This window comes from Pieris napi, chromosome 13 (genome assembly GCF_905475465.1).
Source record: "Pieris napi chromosome 13, ilPieNapi1.2, whole genome shotgun sequence".
NCBI lineage: Eukaryota > Metazoa > Arthropoda > Insecta > Lepidoptera > Pieridae > Pieris > Pieris napi.
In genome coordinates, this window is record NC_062246.1 from 9,203,112 (window position 1) to 9,223,849 (window position 20,738).

Genomic DNA, 20,738 nt, shown 5'->3' on the forward strand with positions numbered 1-20,738 from the left:
TTTTTATATATATCAAAACAGATGAAGATGTCATTTTTATTTAGTGTACATATTATAAACCTTGTTGTTAAATAAATAAAACTGAATTTTAAACATAAAAAAATATATTTACACATTTTTTTCCTCAATCTCTGGTAAATCTCTGTCAGATTCTTGATCAAAATAACTTTCTGGAACAACATAGTTTTCTGGGGGCCGCATTGGGCCAAATACTCTAGTCTTATCACCTGTACTTTCTATAGTTAATTGTGTTTCAATAGGCTGAGATTCTTTAGAATCTTTAAGATTATTACTTTTATTAGAAACTTCGTCTTGGTCATCAATTTTGATAAGTGCAATAGAATCTTTGTTTTCAATTTTCTCTTCTTCATCAGAGTCCATTTCTTCCACAAACTCTTGATCAACTTGCTCTTTTTCTCGTTTTACTTTGACTTTTTTAATGAGATCTTCCTTGAGCTTTATCCTGTAAGGTTAAATGATGGTTAAAAAATGTTTAAGAACCAATTATTTGTAATTTAAACTATAATTTATATAGTTGTAATATTTGAATTATCAATTATGCAAACAAAACAATTTTATCATTACCTCTTTCCGTAAAGAACTGAGTTCGCCTGCTTTGCCAATGTTGTGTTCTCAGCTTTCTTAATAATGGGAGGCATATGAGCAGGACGAGCTAAATCTGCCAGCCGCTGTGTTTTTGCTAATTCGGATTTTAGTTTTTGTATGTTCATCTGTAAGGTAGGTATGTTATGCCTTATAACTTTTGTAACCTGTTTTTTATTTTTGTTATGTGTATGTTTTTGATTAAGGTAATAAAGTATAAATAAATAAATATGTATACTGTTTAATATTTATAAAGAAAAGCCCAAAGTAGAGATAACACCTATGGTTTCAAATGTTCTTTGTTCTCTTATTAAACATTGATGTTTTTAATAACATTGCTAATTTAGAAACCTTAATGTTTAAAAAATAAAAAAGTGTTATCTATCATGTTGCCTTGTTGAATTACTCACCTTTGCAGCAGAAATATCAGCCTTGTGTGCCATACTCTGAGGAAGTGTCTTCATGAACTCATCCAATGCATCCGAGTCATCACTGGCTGCCTGTTTGTTGTTTGATCGAAGGCTCTCAAGTGATTTAGATTCATTTTCTATTGACATCTCAATTTCTGATATTTGTTTTAGCTGGCAAAAATAAAAAATATTAGTTTCTGCTAAGAAAAATAAAAATATTATATCACTTATTTAGTTTTTTTTCTGATTAAAATTTGTATGACTTGTGCTATCTACTGTATATAAAAATTATTAATATTTACATGTTTGAAATAAGAAACATATATCATTATTTAAAACATACAGCTAAATGAAAATATTTTTTAGATCATTGTTTTAGGTATATTTATTTATTAACACTTCGTTATATACACATAAATATAGTACAATTGACATAATTAAATAAAAAGGAGAGCACTGGCGGCCTTATCGCTTTCGAGCGATCTCTTCCAGGCAACCACTCTTGCACACGTAGTAAGCAAAAGGATTTATACTGTTGTTAGCTACATATATATATGCTTACCAACTGATCGTATGTTAGTGCTGTCTTATTCTCACTTGGTACAACTCCATGTTTACGCATACGCTGCTGTCTCTTTTTCTCTACACTGCCTGTTCGGTCTAAGAATGTGTCTTCATCTGAATCATAATAATCATCTGCACTCCAGTCCCGTTGTTTTCTTCGACGTGATTCTGTAAGAATGGGTTTTGACATTAATTTCCTAAGTCAATATGAACTTTGGCAAAGACTTGGTATGTTGTAACCAAGTATTTTTATTGAGTTTTCATTTTCCATGTCCATTAAAAACACTCGCATTGCAAAAAATAAGATTAAGTCCATGTAATTACAAATAATTTAATTTTGTTTATTTACTCTATGCATTATTGCAAGAAATGTTTTTTAATGTTTATTTATTTATTTATTTCGTAATCCTACAGGAAACATAAATCATATATAATAACAAACAGTTACACTGAAAATACAGCCAGAGATAGAATACATAATACATTTTACTACAAAAAGCTTCGAAAATGTACAAAAGGAAACAAACAAACAAAAATTATGTTAGCCAGGTATTTGCTATGAAAAGATTGGTATTTACCATGCTTTGCTTGTCTTAATAGTCCAGCCCTATCAAGTATCCTGCAGGCTTCCAACGCACAAGCAACCACTGCTTCTTTCTTTTTGCCACGGTGTATTACTTCTGCCTTCACTGGTCTACCATGTGGATCATCTATTGGAAGTTCAACTCTGAAATTATATTAAGATATAATATCAGAGCTTAACTTTAAAAACCACATTAAAAAAATTTAAATAATTATTTTTATCACTAGCAATATGCACAGCTATTAAATATGGTCATATTTAATAGCTGTGGTCTAATTCCAATTTATTGGTAAATAAAGTCCTTTAGAAAAGTAATATTTCTTACATACCTACAAATAAACTGACCAACCCCTCTTTCTTCACAATCATAATTTAACTCATGACCTTCCCTCTCAAAATAACCTCGAAGTGTTTTCTTTGGGTCATCTAAATATAATTCTTCATTGGTCGTCACTGCATATGGGTTATCTGCCAAATCCGATGTTTCATCTGCATCTTCACCTATTTGAGAAATATTGCAATATTGAGTAATATGTCTTAATTAAAGAAATACACATATTAATAATAACATACCCATTCCCCAATCAATTCCCTGTTCTTCTTTTCTCTTTTCTTCCTCCAATCGTTCTCTCTCTCTTTGCTCCTTTGCCTCTTGTATCATTCGGTCTCTTTCTATCTTCATCTGTTCTGCTCTACGTTTGATTTCTGTCACTGTTAATTCTGATTCACCTTCGCAGTCATAGTCTGGTCCCTATGAAACAATAATATTACAATAAAGTATGAGCAGGTACTACAGGTAGGTCAGGAGTCAACAGGTCTTGTATAACTGGCAAATATTGTTTGGCCTAAAAGATTGCTATAAGTGATAAGGCTGCCAGTTATAGTACATAATTTTTAAATCTATAATTTATTTATTTATTAACACTTTGTTGCATTAACATAATAAAAATTGAAAATAATTAAATGAAAAGGAGAGCAACTGGCGGCCTTATCGCTTTTGAGCGATCTCTTCCAGGCAACCACAGTGGAAATAAAATTAGATAAGGTAAGCAAGAAGGTATTAGGTAAGGAAAAATACATAATACATGTAGTTATTAAGTCAAAACTAAACTAGTAAAAAGGATACATGAAAAATAAAAAGTGCACATTAATAACAATAATTTTATAATATTGCATTGAAACTACATTTGGTTTTATTACTATATGTATTATGTGTGTAATTAAGTTAATAAATCTATAGAAGTTTCAGGGTACTGCTGATCAAGTCCTGTGGTATATAAGACATAACATCAAAGAGGAGTAGAAAAGTATGAAAACATACACATTACACAGTTAATATTACAAAGAAACTAATATAACTTACTATAAAATACAATCATTTCAGTCTGAGGATGACACTAATGAGAAGAGAACTCAGTTTGCTGTGCTAGCAGTAACTATTAGTGTGCCTGAATTTAAAAAAAAGCTTATAAAAAGCAACAAATAAATAATAAGTAAAAAATTAATGTATTAAATAAAAATAGTAGCATTAGTTAAACTAACCAATAAAATATAGGTCCTAGTACTACTTCCAAATTTGATCTGATGTCCAACACGCACCCTAGTGTAATGTTTGTGTTTCAATTTCTCTCTATTTAGGAATGTACCATGTGTACTGCCCAGGTCATATAAATACCATCCAGATGCCTGTTCATTTTCATCAGCAAGTGCTTTATATTGAAGGATTGAATGATGTCTGTGAAATTAAATGACTTACACTTTTATAACTAAGATTCAGGATTAAATTAATTATAATATTTATATGAAGCATGTGACTTCACCTGGATATGGTAGGATGTGCCAACACAACATCAGAGTTTGCAAGTCTCCCAAACACATAGTAAGGTTTATTCGTTAATTCTACTTTCTCCACAATCATACCTGATTTCAACACTTCCAGTGCATATTCTGTTCCTAAAACATGAATACAGATATCTGTAGTTTAATGGTCATAGCCATGAACTGAATAAACATGCCAAATTATTATAATGGCAAGAGTGTCTTCTATTTAAAAAAACAGCATATAGGTATGGTATTGTGGCAATATTTATATACACTCACCATCAGGGCAAATCCCAGACCATTTAGGCTCCTTGTAAGGAATTGGAGTTGACAATTCTTTTAACAGAACGGCTGGCGGCAAATGACTTTTTACCGATTCACTAGCTTTTGAATCATTTTCTTCGTTAGAAATATCTACTTGCTGTGATAGTTTTTCAGCATCAGATTTTATTTTCTTAGGCACCTTACCAATACGCCCTATAAGGACCGGCTTTTTAAATTCTACATTCTCAGGGTGAGAATTTTTGTCATTGGTCTCTTCCATTACCACGGATTTATAGAAGTCAAAACGTTCTCAACTACAACGGCAACAACTTATGATTAATAATACATGTATAATCATATAATATTTAACTAAATCCTGAGCCTATAATATTTGTAAACATATTAGTTATTACTTATTAGTATTAGAATGCTTATTGCTTATTTTAATGATAAATAACACAAATGTCATCTGTATATTTCATCGAAAGTTTTTTTTTTTGGAGAGTTTGGCCTGGTAAGGGTATCTAGACATCCATATATATAGTCCTTTTCATGAAAGAAGTCCCCTAGACGCGGCGCTGCAATCGCATAACGTAATGTTGCCATTTATGAGTAAAAAAATTACCTGTTTTATTTACATTTAGCAGATGTAATTTATCAAATATTATTTTCTGCATACTTCGATGAAACAATATTTCTGTTATGTAAAAAGTATATTTTTATTTAATTATATTAGCGGTGTTCTACCTACTTACAGGGAAAAGATGAGAAAATAGGGTAAAGAAAAGCAATACAATTTTTTATTCAGAGTTTTATTGCATAATTGTTGGGTTACAATTTTTTTCGAAGTACACGCCACTATTATACCTTCGTTTGTAATTCTTGTTACAGTTTTCTCTGACACACCTGCAATTAAATTAAGTTTATAATGATTATGTAATAAGTATATGTTTTAATTTCAGTTACCTAGTTTCATCACGTTATGTATTTATTCAATTTTGTCGCAAAAACGAATTTATATCATAAAGTCCCATCAATACAGCAAAAAATTATTAAATGATAACTCTAAAAAGTACCCGTTATGGCGCCAACTCGCTTCCGAACATTGTTTAGTGGTATTAAAACACCTTGATTCTTATGTTCCGCTTCACAGAACTCTTTCACCTTTATATCATTTAACACACTATATAGTGCTTTTCATGAAAGAAGTCCCGCGGTGATTTTTGGAACTAATTTTGACAGGTCGGCAATGTTGTCATTCGTCGATATTATCAAGTTCGTTTGTTGTGGTAGATTTTTGTGAATTTTTAACTAGCTTAGTGCAATTTAAAGATTGATTACAATGCCAAAAGTTGTAAAAAGTTCGGCTCGAGAAATGATATTAAAGGTGAAAGAGTTCTGTGAAGCGGAACATAAGAATCAAGGTGTTTTAATACCACTAAACAATGTTTGGAAGAGAGTTGCCGCCATAACAGGTACTTTTTAGAGTTGCCATTTAATAGTTTTATGCTGTATTGATGGGACTTTTATGATATAAATTCGTTTTTGCGACAAAATTAAATAAATACATAAAGTGATGAAACTAGGTAACTGAAATTAAAACATATATTACATATTACATAAGCATTATGAATTTAAAGTTACTATTATTTTTAATTGTTCATAGTTTAATTGCAGGTGTGTCAGAGAAAACTGTAACAAGAATTACTAACGAAGGTATAACTAAGAAGGCGGCGTGTACTTCGAAAAAATTTGTAACCCAACAATTATGCAATAAAACTCTGAATATAAAATTGTATTGCTTTTCTTTACCCTATTTTCTCATCTTTTCCCTGTAAGTAGAACACCGCTAATATAAGTAAATAAAAATATACTTTTTACATAACAGAAATATTGTTTCATCGAAGTATACAGAAAATAATAATATTTGATAAATTACATCTGCTAAATGTAAATAAAATAGGTAAATTTTTTACTCATAAATGGCAACATTACGTCATGCGATTGCAGCGCCGCGTCTGGGGGACTTCTTTCATGAAAAGGACTATACCTACCCAACCTACCCACAGAACACAATTACTTATTTAACACAGATGTCTAACGTACCTAGTATACGATTTCTTACTTTCGATACATCACAATACCCAAATAATGACCCTTAATTTTTTTTTAAATTTGCAACAAACATAAAATATAAAAAAATCAATATATAATAATTTATTCTAAATTTGGCGTTGGCGTGAGCACTATAGACTCCAATCGCAGTCACCCTAACAACATACAGCCCACTATACGAAGATATTGCACCACCCAGCACATAATATTGATCTTATAATAGAAAAATGCTTGAAATCGACTGACTGAGGAGCTTCCTGAGTAAAGGACTCCTAATTACTTTCCATAAGAAAGGAGACCTCAACCAAAGCAAACTACAGAAAAGTAGTTTCGACCGCTTTTGTTTCTAGTCGTTTTTCAAAGTTAGGCCTAATGCACTAAAATCCCGTTGGTGCATTTAGTCGGGATTAAATAAATATTTGAAATACCTATAAGTGAATGACGTCTGCTTTCCAATCCAATTTCATTAATCAGCGCTTCTATGGCTCAATGATATGCACACGAAATAGATGATCTCTCTAAAAGTCTAAACGTCAGGAAGGAGCAAAACCCGGCCTTAAACTTAACTTGCGATAGAAAAAGGAGATGCGGTGTGGAGCCACCAGCATATCCCCACTCAATATCGATTTTCAAGCAGGTGAGGATAGAACGATCCTCCATGTTCACCTACTTGGCAAGCGTACTTATCAAACCTGTAGGAATAGCAGATAATATCATCACGTTTTCTATAACAAAAGTCAGAACAACATTTCCACGTCTCAGGTCAGTGGCAATCATACAACTCAGCAAGTCAATCTTTCGGTCCAATGTAAAGACCGTATTGCTGTATGTTTGCGAAACGTGATAAGTAATAAAGAGCACCATGCTACTACTCCGGATTTACGTGAACTGCCTACCTTCGTTAATTAATTGGGATATTCTGGCCCACGATATCGTGAATCATCAATGATAAGATAAACTATAAAACACCGAAAATGGTGGGCCATAAATTTCGGAAAAATCCAAGTTACATTGCCAAGTAAGCTCTCGACTGGAGCCCTCTAGGCAACGCCAAGGGATCAAGCCGCTCGGAGAGTGACTGGGCGTCGACGATTCGAGTCGCTCTTCGTTGAATACGGTCAAGTGGAAGGAGCTGGTACTGGGGAGCTCGCACCCAGAGGAGAGAACAGTACTCTATGTGGGGCCGAATTTGTGCTTTATAGAGTTGCATGCGGTGGCCCGGGGTGAAGTGCCGTCTCGTCTCATGGTGTTATTTAAATGGTTTAAAAGCAATATGCATCCAAATTTGATTTATGCTTTTACGACCAGCAAGCAAAAAAGGCAGTGATGGTCGACTATCTGTCTTATTCACCCATACACAAATATAAGTGGTTGAACATTAGAGCCAAATATCTAAGTGCAATCACTCTCTCTTATGTCTTTTTACACGACTTCTTGCTTATTTTTGTGGATCTAATGTTAGGAACCACAGACTGTATATTATATTATTTTTATATAATTATTATATTATATATATTATATAAGGTAATAGGTTATCTAAGTTTTAGTTAAGTAAGTTTTAAGAGGTAATTATTACATACTTTATCTATGCTACTAGCCTGTGATGCTAGCTCATCTGTGGCGCCTACTGCCTAGTGCCTAGTGGATTTGTAAATTTATTAAATAATAAGATCAGACTGTGAATCGGGCTGCTGTATTTTTTGAGGAGGAAATTGCATTAAACTCGTGAGAATTGGGTGAATGTAAGGTGTAAATTTTTAGTGTAGACTGTGTACTGTGCATGTTTTGTGTTCGTTTGAGCATTTTTGAAGAAATATTTGTCTCTTTGCTCATAACGAATTTTTCGGACTGACTGTGTTCAATTGTGTTTTTAATAACGAATTCGGTGACTATTAGGTAAGTGCTTTTTAACTTTACTATAGAGGTTACTATTTTTTAGTTGTAAACCAGCCGTAGTGAAAGTTATTGAAAAGGTCATTTTTAATGATAGAGCAATTGATTGATGTAAATGTATGGTATGTTAGTAGGGCATCGAAACTCGGTTCAATTTTGAAAACCCGGGTTTTCGGGTCTAAGAGTAATCAAAACCCGGGTAGACCGGTTTTTTCGAGCATTTCGATCTTTTTATTGAATTTTTTTTTAAATGCACTAATCTGCGTTTATATATCGATTTCCTACAATGAATACAAAATATAAAGGACGAGGAAGAATTTAAATAAATAAAACAGTACTTTACAAATTACAAAAACAGTTTTAATGTTTAAAAAAGTGATAAAGATTTATTTTTTCTTCAGAATATTAAGTAAAAAGTAGTTATGCATTTTACTCATTATATAAACAACATAGTTAAGATATACCCTCTGACCATCTGACCACTTAAAAAAGAGAGGAACGCTCTCGCTGTCGCGTACCGCCATTCTCGAAGAGTGCTATTTCTACCCTCACAGTAGTAAGCAAATCGTCTGATGGACAAGCTGATCCAGTTTTAGGAGCAGTATTATCAGTAGCAACAGCTTGACTTAACTGTCTGTTCAGTTCCTCTTCATTTATCAAAGTAGACAACTGAATGTCAATTTCTCGCAGGCCTTGGTCTGGCGCTGGCAAATTTTTAAGAGGTATATTTTGTTTTTTGGTTGTGCGTTTAATCAGATTATCAATTTCGTTTAGCATTTCATCACCTGTAGGCCGATAAAAAACAGTTTTATCTTCATTTTTCATATCACATATTGTTCTCAAAATATTAACCCGGATTTGCCAAGTACTGTAGTGTTGCTGCTTGAATTAGTATTTTTTTTGCGCATCGTTTGCTCAATGCAGTTGCCATTTTGTTACTTAATGGTGTCTTCATTTCATCCATTTTCTTCAATGCAAATGTTAGGGAAACATCAGCTATAATTAATGTTGCATCGCGTCGACAAAGCGCCTCGCCATCCAATATTTATTGAATCTCATCTTTATTTCTCCAGTTATCATCAGTAAATGCAATATCTGTTTTTAAATCATTTAAAGCGACGAGCTTCTCTACACCCTCCCCTCTCCACTGCTCCACACTTCACTTCATTCATGTCTTGAGATGGACGCGCGGAACGCGAATTTAACTTGCAAGGCTTGTTTTATTGGTAGGAACGTAGCAACGAAGCTACTTTTTACGTACAATAATAATTTATCAAAGCGTCTTTTTATTCCATTTACTTATTATTGCATTCAAAGTGGCTTAAACTTAATAAATAACAAAAACAAAAGTATTAAAAAAAAACCCGAAAAACCCGAGTTTTAAAAATTAAACCCGGGTTTTTTTGTAATCCTCAGAACCGGGAAAACCCGGGTTTTTTCGGTCCGGGTAAACCCGGGCTCGATGCCCTATATGTTAGTAAGTACCTTCTCATGAGTGTTACATGTGAAAGTTGCAATTAACAGCCTTCTAATAGTTAAAAAATATATATTATATATCTTTATGGCCTTTAGCAACATGCTGTAAATTTAGAATATTTAAAATAAATAAAAACAAGCTCACATAGATTTAGTTTTTACCATATTTAATAAAATTTAAATGAAATTTTGTGTGCCAAAATGAAATTAAAGATTTTGCCTATATTTATTTTTTGATAGTGATAATGACTTTTTCCTTGAACTAGTAGTTCCTCGCTTCATTATTACAAACCATTATCAGAGCATTAATATTATCAACAACATTGAGAAATATCAATTTGTCATAATTGATTTAAATCTAGAAATATTTTATGTATTATGATACAATAATTGTTTTAAATTAAATATATGTTTGTAATTGCAAAGGTAATTCTTTGTTTAAACACTGCTAGAGTAGTCACAGTCAGTCAGCCTTAGTTTAACAAAAATATTTACCTATTAATCATATAATATTATTTGTATTTGGTTTATCTACAACACATTTAAAAATATTTCTTTTTATTCATGATTCCTGTTAGGCACTTGTAAGATTTTATGAATTATGTAATAAATTTAAATGACGTATGGGACCAAAAGTTTTATAAATTATTTTTCAGATTTCATATTTTTATTAAAAAAGAGAAAAATTACATTTAGTCACTTCTGTACCTAGTCAAGATATGAATTAACCTATAACTTATTTTTTATAAATAGACACTAATTGTTGTAAGCATTCATATTTGCCAATTAAAATAATATACAACCTTGGTAATGAAATCCTCAGCTAGTCTTTGTTTATTTAATTCTAAATGCATTTATATTCTAGTTACTGGTACATTAATTAGAAAGTATAATTAAGATGGTAAATTTTTTTTTTGTTATAATAATTAATATCTTTATTTCACACAGTAATAAAGTGTTGTGAAATTTCGTTATCTGCTATAGCAGCTGCAATTATGAATTATAATTCATAAAAAAATTTAAAAAATGAGCTGCATTATTTTCTGGTCAAATGCAATTTCAATTTGTCTCAGTTTGAAAAAAAAATTTACTGCACTATAATTTTCTAGAAAATGGGTGTCAAAATAAATCTGTCCTATCACTCACTGCATTATGAAATTTAACCAAATTTAACTGATAATTGATATCATGTTGGTAAAAAATAAGGAAATCTCTATTTAATATTCAAGTGCGGAAAGTGTTATCATATCATAAATGTTATCTTGAATATTGGATTTTTATCAGTCAAAGCCATGTTTAGTTAGCCAGTGTACACATTTACCACAGCACTTTCAAAATCATATTTCCTTATTGTATATTGAAGAGGTAATTGCCCATTTTTATTCAAAATAAGTTCAAACTCTTAAAATGTTGTGTTGGCAAAACATTGCAGGGAGTTATTTTTTTAAAGAATTGTTTAACAATTTAAGCTCGAAAGTGTCAAATCCCATTTTTAACAGCTATAAAAATAAAACTCAAATTAAATTATTACATATATTATACACTAAGGGTCTGTTTCACAATGTACGTATAAGTTCCACATAAGTTCCCAGATAAGTAATTTAATCTATTTTTTATAAGTAGCTATTTTGTCATAGATCACTTACGCAATACGATAAAATGATAATCGGATTATGATACGTGAAATTTACGTGAAGCCTCATGTATTCCATCGAAGGACAAATTAAAGAATTTTGCGTTTTTATATTGATTAATCGTATTAGATAAGTAGAATTACTTATATGCTGATAAATAATAAAAAATATAGATTAAGATGAAAATTTAAATATGAGTTTTGGCGACGTCTTTAATTTCGTTTACCCGAATAAAATATGAATAATAACTTAAGAATTTAGTTTATTCTTAGTTTAAACAATAAACAAATAATGCAACACGCCTCTGTTGATTAATTTGTGTCAATTGATTGATTCTAAACTTATTTATATTAAATACAAATTGATCTAAATAAAATATCCCTTTAGCAGAGTCATCGCGACCTCAATGATTCATAGCGGGCATCGAACCAGTTACCCGCTAACTGTGCTGTGGGAGTTTATAACAATTACGCACAAAAAATATCATACTAACGCAGTTTTCAGGCCAAGTTAAAGCCGTAGTCTGTACAGTTTACCCAATGAATAAAATTCCTCTTATTAAGAGTTTAATAAATGTCTTTCGTGTCTAAACTCGTGAATAAATGTAATAAATATAGTTATACTAGCTGACCTGGCAAACGTTTGTTTTGACATGTATATTATTTCTAGGAAACATTTGTTTAGTAAAATACAAAATAGGGGTTGATCGTAGAGGGGTATAAATTAGGGGTTGTATGTATTTCTGTATGCTGTATCATAAAAAAAAACAAAAAAAAAATTGGGGTGACACCCCGTATCGTTTGGGGTTTGAAATATAAGAATAGGTCGAGCCGTTTCGGAGGAGCATGGAAACGAACATTGTGACACGAGAATTTTATATACAGTATATATATAGAGATGTTTTACAAAATCTTTTATTTTTATTGTTTAAGTGAGTTGAAAAATGTTTCGATGTTTTTGTTGATAGGTTTATGTTCGATATCCTCCATGTCCAGTAATTACGAAATGAAGACATTTTATGTAAATCGAATAAGACTCAACCGTTATCGCGTTTATAGTTTGCGTGCTGAGTAGTTTCACTAAGTTCTATCGGAAAGTAATTTGTTCTCGGAAGAACATTAAATATTAATTTAGCCGCAGCGTTGCGAGAATTATTTATGTGAATCTCAGGGATTCTGTACAATAGATAATAAAACGTTTATTAAAGGACCTGAACATATAAAGGCTACCGTAGTCGTTTTTCTTAAGTGCTTAGGTATTAGTCGTCTAGTATAAACGTACATGTGTGTGCAATTTATGATAACGGTGCCTTTTCTTGGCAAAATGTATGGTCAATAATTGAAAAGATTTTTTTTTAATTTGTCACAGATAATGTAGGATGTTTGTTTATTTTTTAAACTAAATAAAAATTAACAACAACGAACATGTTTTGCTAAAAGTATCATACTTATATTTTATACATCACAGGCGACATAATTTTAACTTTACTTGTACCTAATGGGAATAAGAAATTATGTACAGTTTGTAGTAGACGATGCCGGGGTTGCTGGTTTAGTAATAAGATTCTAGTGTTGCCAGTGGCAACTTGCCACTCCCCCAGTTATGTATTGAACATTCGATCCACATATTCAGGTAACAATGGATGTAAGACAAAGGCAGGATGTGGCGGAAGCAATGAATTTTTAATGCGATCTCTTTTATATGAGTATTCCATCTGTGGCTTATGGAAAATCATAGATTATTTGTTATTGTTATAATATTAAAGTCAATGAACGCTTTCTTTAGTACAAGTAAAACAAAACCCGTACCAGAACTCTGGCAGTTATGTAATTTGGGATTTTGTTATTTGCAGATAATCTTATTTAAAAAATTCAATCATAATAATCAGGATCTACTAGGCGTATTTTCTTTATCTATAATGATTCTACATTTTTGTATAATACTTTTCTCTAAATCAATGTAATATGAAATGATTCGATCGCGGAACGAAAGAGCATTAAATCGATGTCGAATTTCGATCATTCTATCGATTATAGAGAACAGTTTTAATTGCTGTCATTGGCACGGATTTGTAACTAGGTCAGTAGTAAATTGTAGCGAAATTAAACAGTGAAAATTACTTGAAAAGTAAGAAAAGTTTGGATAATATCGTACCTACCTGGTAGGGCACACACGATTTTTCGAACCTTCCTGAACCTTATATGCCTTCCAAACCTTAAGTATTTTTATATATTCAGGTTAGCGGACTTCTTGTTATAATGCATTTCCCCAAGTAAAAAAAAAACTTCTTGTTAGTTTAGACTTTAGATCATCATCTTCCTAAAAACATTAGATTATCTTTAGACAAACCAAGACCTCGCCAACATAGTAAGTAATAACCATATTGTAAGCACAGATTTATTAGTATTCGAAAAAAATAGAAATACAAAGAAAGTATCATTCTTTTCTTCGGTCCACACATAAAGCCCGTCACTAGCATAACTTGTCTTGCTACAACTAGAAAGAAATTAAGACTTACTCTTTTGAATATATGGTTACGCTTAGATTTGTTTGTGGGACGTTTTTATTAAGTTCTATTTTGACGTGATAACGTCTTTAAAATCGTTTTAGTCGGGTGACATGTTCAGAAACTTGTGTCACACCAAAACCTCACGAGCGCGATCGCAGGTATAACGAGAGAGAGACGGACCGATCTCCCGTCTCATCTCGAGCGCTGCCAGTCATTCCGTGAATGTATGAAGAAAAATGTATATCATAGTCGAATAAGTAAACTTGTCATTTTACACCCGAAATTTATCATCAAAAGTGTGAATAAAACGATAGATATAATTTAAAATTTGAAAAAATTGTTATCTTCATTAATTCCTTACTTCCCAAAAACTTATATCACCAATAAGACGTTATCACGTAAACATCTCGATCGTAAACCTACTTTACAAACAACCAATATTTTTTTAAGGAATTATGGTCCAGCCATTTAATATCATAACAGTACTTCAGTACGTGTTTACAAATGCGGTTCTATAATAAGAACAGATAAATTAATTGGAGCGTAACGGCGGACATTTCCGTCGATTGCTGGATGATGTTTTAACTGTTTGACAATGTTTACCAATATTAGTTAAATCAATACAGCTTTTTCTAAATATTGACAGTATGACCGATAAATATGTCAAATTTATCGGAAAATACTTGTATTTTGGCAGTGTTCAGTCAGTAAATCAGCTATTATTGTCCTCGCTTTTAATTTGTTTTTCTCTCCTTCCTTCCTGCATTTGGAAGTATGAGCTGCCAATTCGAGAAAAATGTTTTGCAAATAGAACCTTGGTAATTTAAATATGGACTTTAATCTGTGGGTCTTGTGTTATTTTGGTGTAGGCGAATATTACGTATTAGCAAAAGTGAAGGTGGACCGGATCTATCTATAATAGCTTTTGCAATTACTTTCTACAGATAAGATTGTATTTATTGAAATCTGTGCTTTCACTTGTTATCTATGGATGTTTTAATTGTTTTGAAAATCGAATCTTTTTTGGAGTATGGAAAGATATTACAGTAGCCTTAAAGCAGTATTAAATTTAAGTGCCTTTATGGTGAATACTTAAATATTTGGTTATTTACTAAATAAATATTTATCAGTTGTATTTAATTGTTAAAGTCTCAAAGAGAAAAAATATTTTACATCTTTATTATGTAATTTTTTTAAACACTATTTGACCTGCCAGATAGTCTTTTGAGATTTAACTTGTCAAAGTCACTTTGGATTGACAATTTACTGTTGAATACTTTTATATTTTGTATAAGGAAGAATGTACATATAATTCGTATCAAAATAAAAGTTATTTTGTATTCTTTAAACATAAAAGCTTTTAGCCTTAGGTATAACAAAACGTGTTTTTAAAAATTTTGACACATTAGTGACCTAATATGTTCGCTGAATTGATAAATACGTGCAAAATATAAAGGTCACAAAACCTTTGTTAGAAAATAAAAATCATATTCTAAAATTTGTATTGCATTTTATGTGATAAAGGAACTTGGTACTATCCAATTTAAATACCGAATTTTACAGAATTGAAATGTTAATTAATGCCTTAATTGACATATAATCTGTAGTTCCGGAATTGCTTAGATTGTATTTTTTTTAATGTAATTGGAGGTAAAGGAGGCTCATCTTATGTTAAGTGGTACCGCCGCCCATGGACACTCATATTGCCAGAATTGGGACGCTCTTTTCTTGAAGGACCCTAAGTCGAATTGGTTCGGAAATACTTCAGTGGGCAGCTGGTTCCACATAGCGGTGGTGCGCAGCAAAAACTGCCTTAAGAAGCGCTCAGATTGTATGTACCTACCTGAAAAGTATTCCAGATCCCGGAGGCATGTCTGTCTAGGTGGAGTTCACGAACTGTATATTTGTGACAGCTTTTGGAAGAATGAGAGATGAATTTAAATTGTTCGAAATTTTGAAGTAAATAAAAATATTAGTAGTTTAATGTAGTTAGTCTATATTATTGTTTGGTTTGCTGTAATGAATAATAATAATAATAGAACAGCAGTCCTATTGTGTCAGAAAAATACAGTAGTTTATTTTTCTTGTGATAATGACCCGAACCCAAACAGGCTCTGACTGGTTTTGCTTTTAGCCGTTTACGAGTAAAATTACTATTACGAAATAAAATGTATGTTATGTACATTAAAACATTATTTTACATTTTTTTTCTTTTCTCACAGTGGTTGCCTGGAAGAGATCGCTCGTAAGCTATAAGGCCGCCAGTTGCCCTCCTTTACATTTAATTAAATAAATAATACATCCAGTAGGAGTTCTTAGCCGATAAATGCGCCGTAATAGTCAAGTTTTATCCAATTCGTCGTCATTGCGATATATATTAATGTGTGTTCGTATAGTTAGAAGTTATATTATGTATTAGTGGCCCGCAGTCCTAGTCAGTTTCACATGTCTCGCTTGAATGACGATCACTTCATTCAAGAAAGGATTGAATGAAGTCACATTCCATTTGTTGAATGAATAATCTTTTGTTTCATTCATTCGTATATTGCTCTAACATTTGAGGGTAGACTTAGGCCCGGCGCTCATTATCGGCATCGGAACGGCTGAGGATTTTAGATGATAAAAAGCATTTTACATTAACTTCATGGCAATAAAGTAGAAATTTCCATGATATATGATCGAGGTAACAAAAATACCGCTTCGGTAAGCTTGAGGCTACTGCATCGGCAGCTTTGAGGCTGCTTTGGGATACTTCGGGATCCTTCGGTACGCCGTTGCCCGCCGTGCTGCCGGCGCCAAGGCCACACTTGAGGACGTTGCGGCATGCTTAAGGACGCCTCGTCATCCCTAAGAACGTTGCAGCATGCCAAAACATAATTGCCGATAGTGTGCGCTTGCGTATAGGATGCCGAAGGATCCTTTGTCTTGCCGATGCCGATAATGGGCGCCGGGCCTTAGGTTCTAAAAAAATTATTCTCATTAAAAACATAATAACCCTTTTGCGATACGGGCAGGAGGCTCATCTGATGTTAAGTGATACCGCCACCCATGGACACTCTCAATGCCAGAGGGCTCGTGAGTGCGTTGCCGCCCTTTTAAGAATTGGTACGCTCTTTTCTTGAAGGACCCTAAGTCGAATTGGTTCGGAAATACTTCAGTAGGCAGCTGGTTCCACAAAGTGGTGGTGCTCGGCAGAAACTGTCGTAAAAACGCTCAGTTGTCGAACGGACGACGTCGTGGTGATACGGAACTACCTCTATTAATACAAGTCGCTTCCATAGACTAAAGCTTAGGTTTACATGTTTTTTCTAAATTGAGTTTCAAATGTCGAGGCTATTCAACTTTTTGACACCACGGTTCTAGTGAAATGGCTATTAGTGAGTTAAGTAAGTGCATTAGTTATGTCAAAATAATAGTATGTGACTAAAATATACGAACAATATCTCACCCTTAATAGAGGGATTTAAGCTTAATATTCTGATTAGTAAATTTGGCTACTATTGGCTAGATTGAAAGGTCCAAGGTTGTCTCAGACAAGAGTAAATTTATTTTAAAAAATCCAAATTAAAAATAAATAAGCATACAAAGTCAAGGTTTTTATGGTGTTTAATTATTTAAGGAAAAACATTGTAATAAAAACGTCATCGGCCCTTCGAGTAACTTATTTTAAAATTATATTACAAATTGTAGCTGTTAATGTCTGAAAAGACCGGGATATAATATAGCGATTATATAAAACGTAGACTAAACTACCGTGTCTGTTACTATGGTTACAATGTTTTGTTAAATAATGTTTAGTAACCATAGCAACGAAAACTAATAGCAGACAAAGTCGCGGTAGGGGCAACCATAATTTACATATTACAAATAATACCATGTAAAATCAAGATTATTATGTATTCGTGGAAACACCTAATGAATTTACATAGGAATGTGGTCACATAATTTATGATATATTAGCGATACCTGTGGCTTTTTTTATGTAATAAGAATTTTAATATTTTTTTTTTATTAACCATCACCAGTCAGCCTCCGATCATGGAGGCTTTTACGTTTTTAATTTTATAATAAGTGTACTATTAAAAAGCAAGTGTATTCTTTACAGATTTTCAGAACTTAACAAAATAATATCAGAGCTTTTCTCTATGGTTTCATTTTGTTTTCTTGTTAGAGAAAGGTTTCAATTGTTTACGTTTCATCTTGATATAACAAGCACTAACTTTGGATAATTATATAGAGGGTAGCACCGGTGCGAAGCCATTCCTTCGTTATCTCTACGCGATAATTTGTAGAGTTAAAATTTGTATATTTATGAAGTAGGTTTTACTTGTCAAGTATTTTTAAAATAAAGGATTCTCTTTTATTTTTCTAAATAACGTTATTGTCAGTAAATTTCTTAGAATATAGCTTAATTGAGAGGGGTTGTATGCCGGCTCCAAATTGCACTAGGTATATAATTAATTAAGCCACAAAATAACATTTGTAAGCAGAATCAGAATTAAAAAGAATCTTCCTTTGGGCAACCACTTTTATTGTCAGATTGTGTGATTGTATTAGCCTCCCATTGTGTTATCAAAGTGCACTAAAAAGTATATTGTAATTGTATTGATTTTCCCCGTACTTGTAAGGGAATGGAATGTAAAATTGATAATTAATTTAAATCATATAAGGCCTGAAGTCACCTTGTTACGAAAATAATAAATTACATTATTTGCACTGTTTTTTTTTAATTGATCCGAAGAAGTTTTACAATTTGATGTATAAATTCTTTACCATATTTTTTTACATTTTGCAGATTACGATAATCATAGCTTTCAGAAATGACACAAAAGTAAAGAATCGATTAAGAGTGAAGCCGCGAAATTTACTTAAGATTTCACATTGATAATTCTCTGAGAGCATACCAATCACATACTACACATGAAAGTCTCTGACCAAAGATGGGCGGAAAATGCAATTATTATACTCAATTTTCTCTTTATAACTCCCTGACTGCGGTTTAGATGTGGAAACATTTTATAAATAACTATGAAGGTATGGATCGGGCTAAGATATAAGCACTAAAAAATCAATATTGCCCCATCTATTGTGAGAAAATTAATCTTACAACAAACAGTTTAGATAAAAATAGTTTAGTTTAGTATAAAAATAGTTTTGTTATTACCATTACGGTGTAACTAACAAAGGAAGACTCATTCAACAAAACTTAAATTATTTATCTGTTTTTAGAAGTATACAGAAAGTACTACAGACGCCATTTTGATGCACGCGAACTTTAATTAATAATTTAAGAATTTTGCTTTGGACGAGAGGAAAAATATCACCAAGAACGCATACAAACTGCTCGTCGGTAAATCATTATCTGGCCGTGTTTCCTCTTATGCCTTTTATATTTAAAAATGTAGTATAACGATTGGATAAGAAATAAACATCAATATTGATAAATAATACACGTCGAATAGATAACAGATTTTTTTGAAGACAGTAAAAAAATCCCATATTAGAATTGCTTGAGGTTTTATTGTTTTTTAAATGATGATGTTCTATAAATTAAACATGTCCGCAAAATGTTATAAAAGTTACAAGGTTCATTTCGCAAAACATTTGAATAAATAAACGCTTAACAGCTTTCCGAACATCGGTTCAAGTGGCAAGGTTATTAATTACACAATGACATTTTTAGCTAAATGATCAATGGTTTCATCAATTGTTAACAAGATCTATGAAAGTCCTTAAATTTTTAATCCCCGATGCTGTTGGTCCGTCTGGCTCTCCAAGTTGTATCGATTGGTATGAATTGTTAAAGAGTTTAGTATTTTAAAATGTATGTATATACTGGTAGGATGCAGTAAAGGTATTTTATTAAAAACATGAAATGGGTTTATCCAATATTGTATTCTTGAGTTTTTTACATTTACATTGTTATATTTTGCAATTTCAACCTATTGAAATAAGAAAAATAGATATTAAAGCGTTACTTTTTGCATAAAAAATCAATATACCTGCATTTGCTTTTAAAGATTGAATTAATTCATACTTTGATATCGCGAAACGTATATTTATTGGCAGAACCCCGTCCCATTCATATCTTTGTTTTGTCAATTACAATAATGATCGCTTCTCTCTTTCACAGGTACTGCAGTGAGCGAGATGGCAGATTGTCGTCTAGTGGAAATGCAGAGCTCTCCTAGCCTCCGTCGCGTTAGCGCATTTTTGTCCTAAATTTCAATAAAAATAACCGTAAATGATTTAAAATACGGAAATTATGTGATAGAAACCGACCATAGTGTTATTTGTGAGTGAAATATACGTGATTCCGTTCATAATATGCTCAAGTGTTCATTGCTCAAGACTGAAACAGTTCCTTGAAATGGCTAGTGATTATTTACGTCCAAAAAGTGAATTGAATAGTGATTTAGTGTCGTAAATATTTGTGTTAATAATTGATTTATTCGTGTTATTGATATCAGCGCCATCTATTGAGGGATAGTGATGTTAAGTTGACAATGGAGGCCGGTTACATACCGGTGAGCGCGCCAGGCGCGGCACAAGTTCTACAGTCAACCGTTATGGCGCCACCAGCGAATGTAGTTCGCGCGCCGGGTTTGAAACGCGGCAAAATGGAGGAGGCCATTTCTGATCGGGTGAGTTGCTTTTTTATGATACATTTTTATGATACATTTTTAATACAAATGGAGACCGAATATTTCTTTATTATCTAGGCTTATTTGTGTAAAAATAATTATCACATGAAACATACATAAAAATATTAAATGCTGACATCTTATTTACCAACTAGAAATTCTTTCATGCAAATCTTCCAAGACTTCTTTACTTACACTGTTAATTTTTACTATTATTATTAT

At 32.2% G+C, this 20,738-nt stretch overlaps 2 protein-coding genes across 6 annotated transcripts in view; one reads left to right on the forward strand and one right to left on the reverse strand.

Annotated features, from left to right (window-relative positions):
- Positions 1 to 22: 22 nt before the first annotated feature.
- Positions 23 to 4,706, reverse strand: LOC125055389 (kanadaptin). The gene is made up of 10 exons (XM_047657837.1): positions 4,261 to 4,706; positions 3,981 to 4,113; positions 3,703 to 3,895; positions 2,734 to 2,911; positions 2,490 to 2,661; positions 2,156 to 2,304; positions 1,576 to 1,745; positions 1,014 to 1,184; positions 586 to 731; positions 23 to 463 (listed from the first exon to the last, which is right to left on the reverse strand). Exons 1-10 carry the CDS (start codon positions 4,523 to 4,525, stop codon positions 109 to 111), a joined length of 1,932 nt encoding a protein of 643 aa, XP_047513793.1. The 5' UTR covers positions 4,526 to 4,706; the 3' UTR covers positions 23 to 108.
- Positions 4,707 to 8,003: 3,297 nt separating this feature from the next.
- Positions 8,004 to 20,738, forward strand: part of LOC125055643 (mitogen-activated protein kinase-binding protein 1) — a 76,051-nt gene continuing 63,316 nt past the window's right edge. For 2 of the 5 annotated variants that reach the window (XM_047658114.1, XM_047658117.1), the window contains exons 1-2: positions 8,004 to 8,256; positions 20,006 to 20,516. In XM_047658114.1, coding sequence (XP_047514070.1) covers positions 20,379 to 20,516 — 138 coding nt within the window. In that variant the 5' untranslated portion in view covers positions 8,004 to 8,256; positions 20,006 to 20,378. The remainder of the gene's footprint in view (positions 8,257 to 20,005; positions 20,517 to 20,738) is intronic. The other 3 variants (XM_047658116.1, XM_047658119.1, XM_047658118.1) reach the window with 3 other exon arrangements.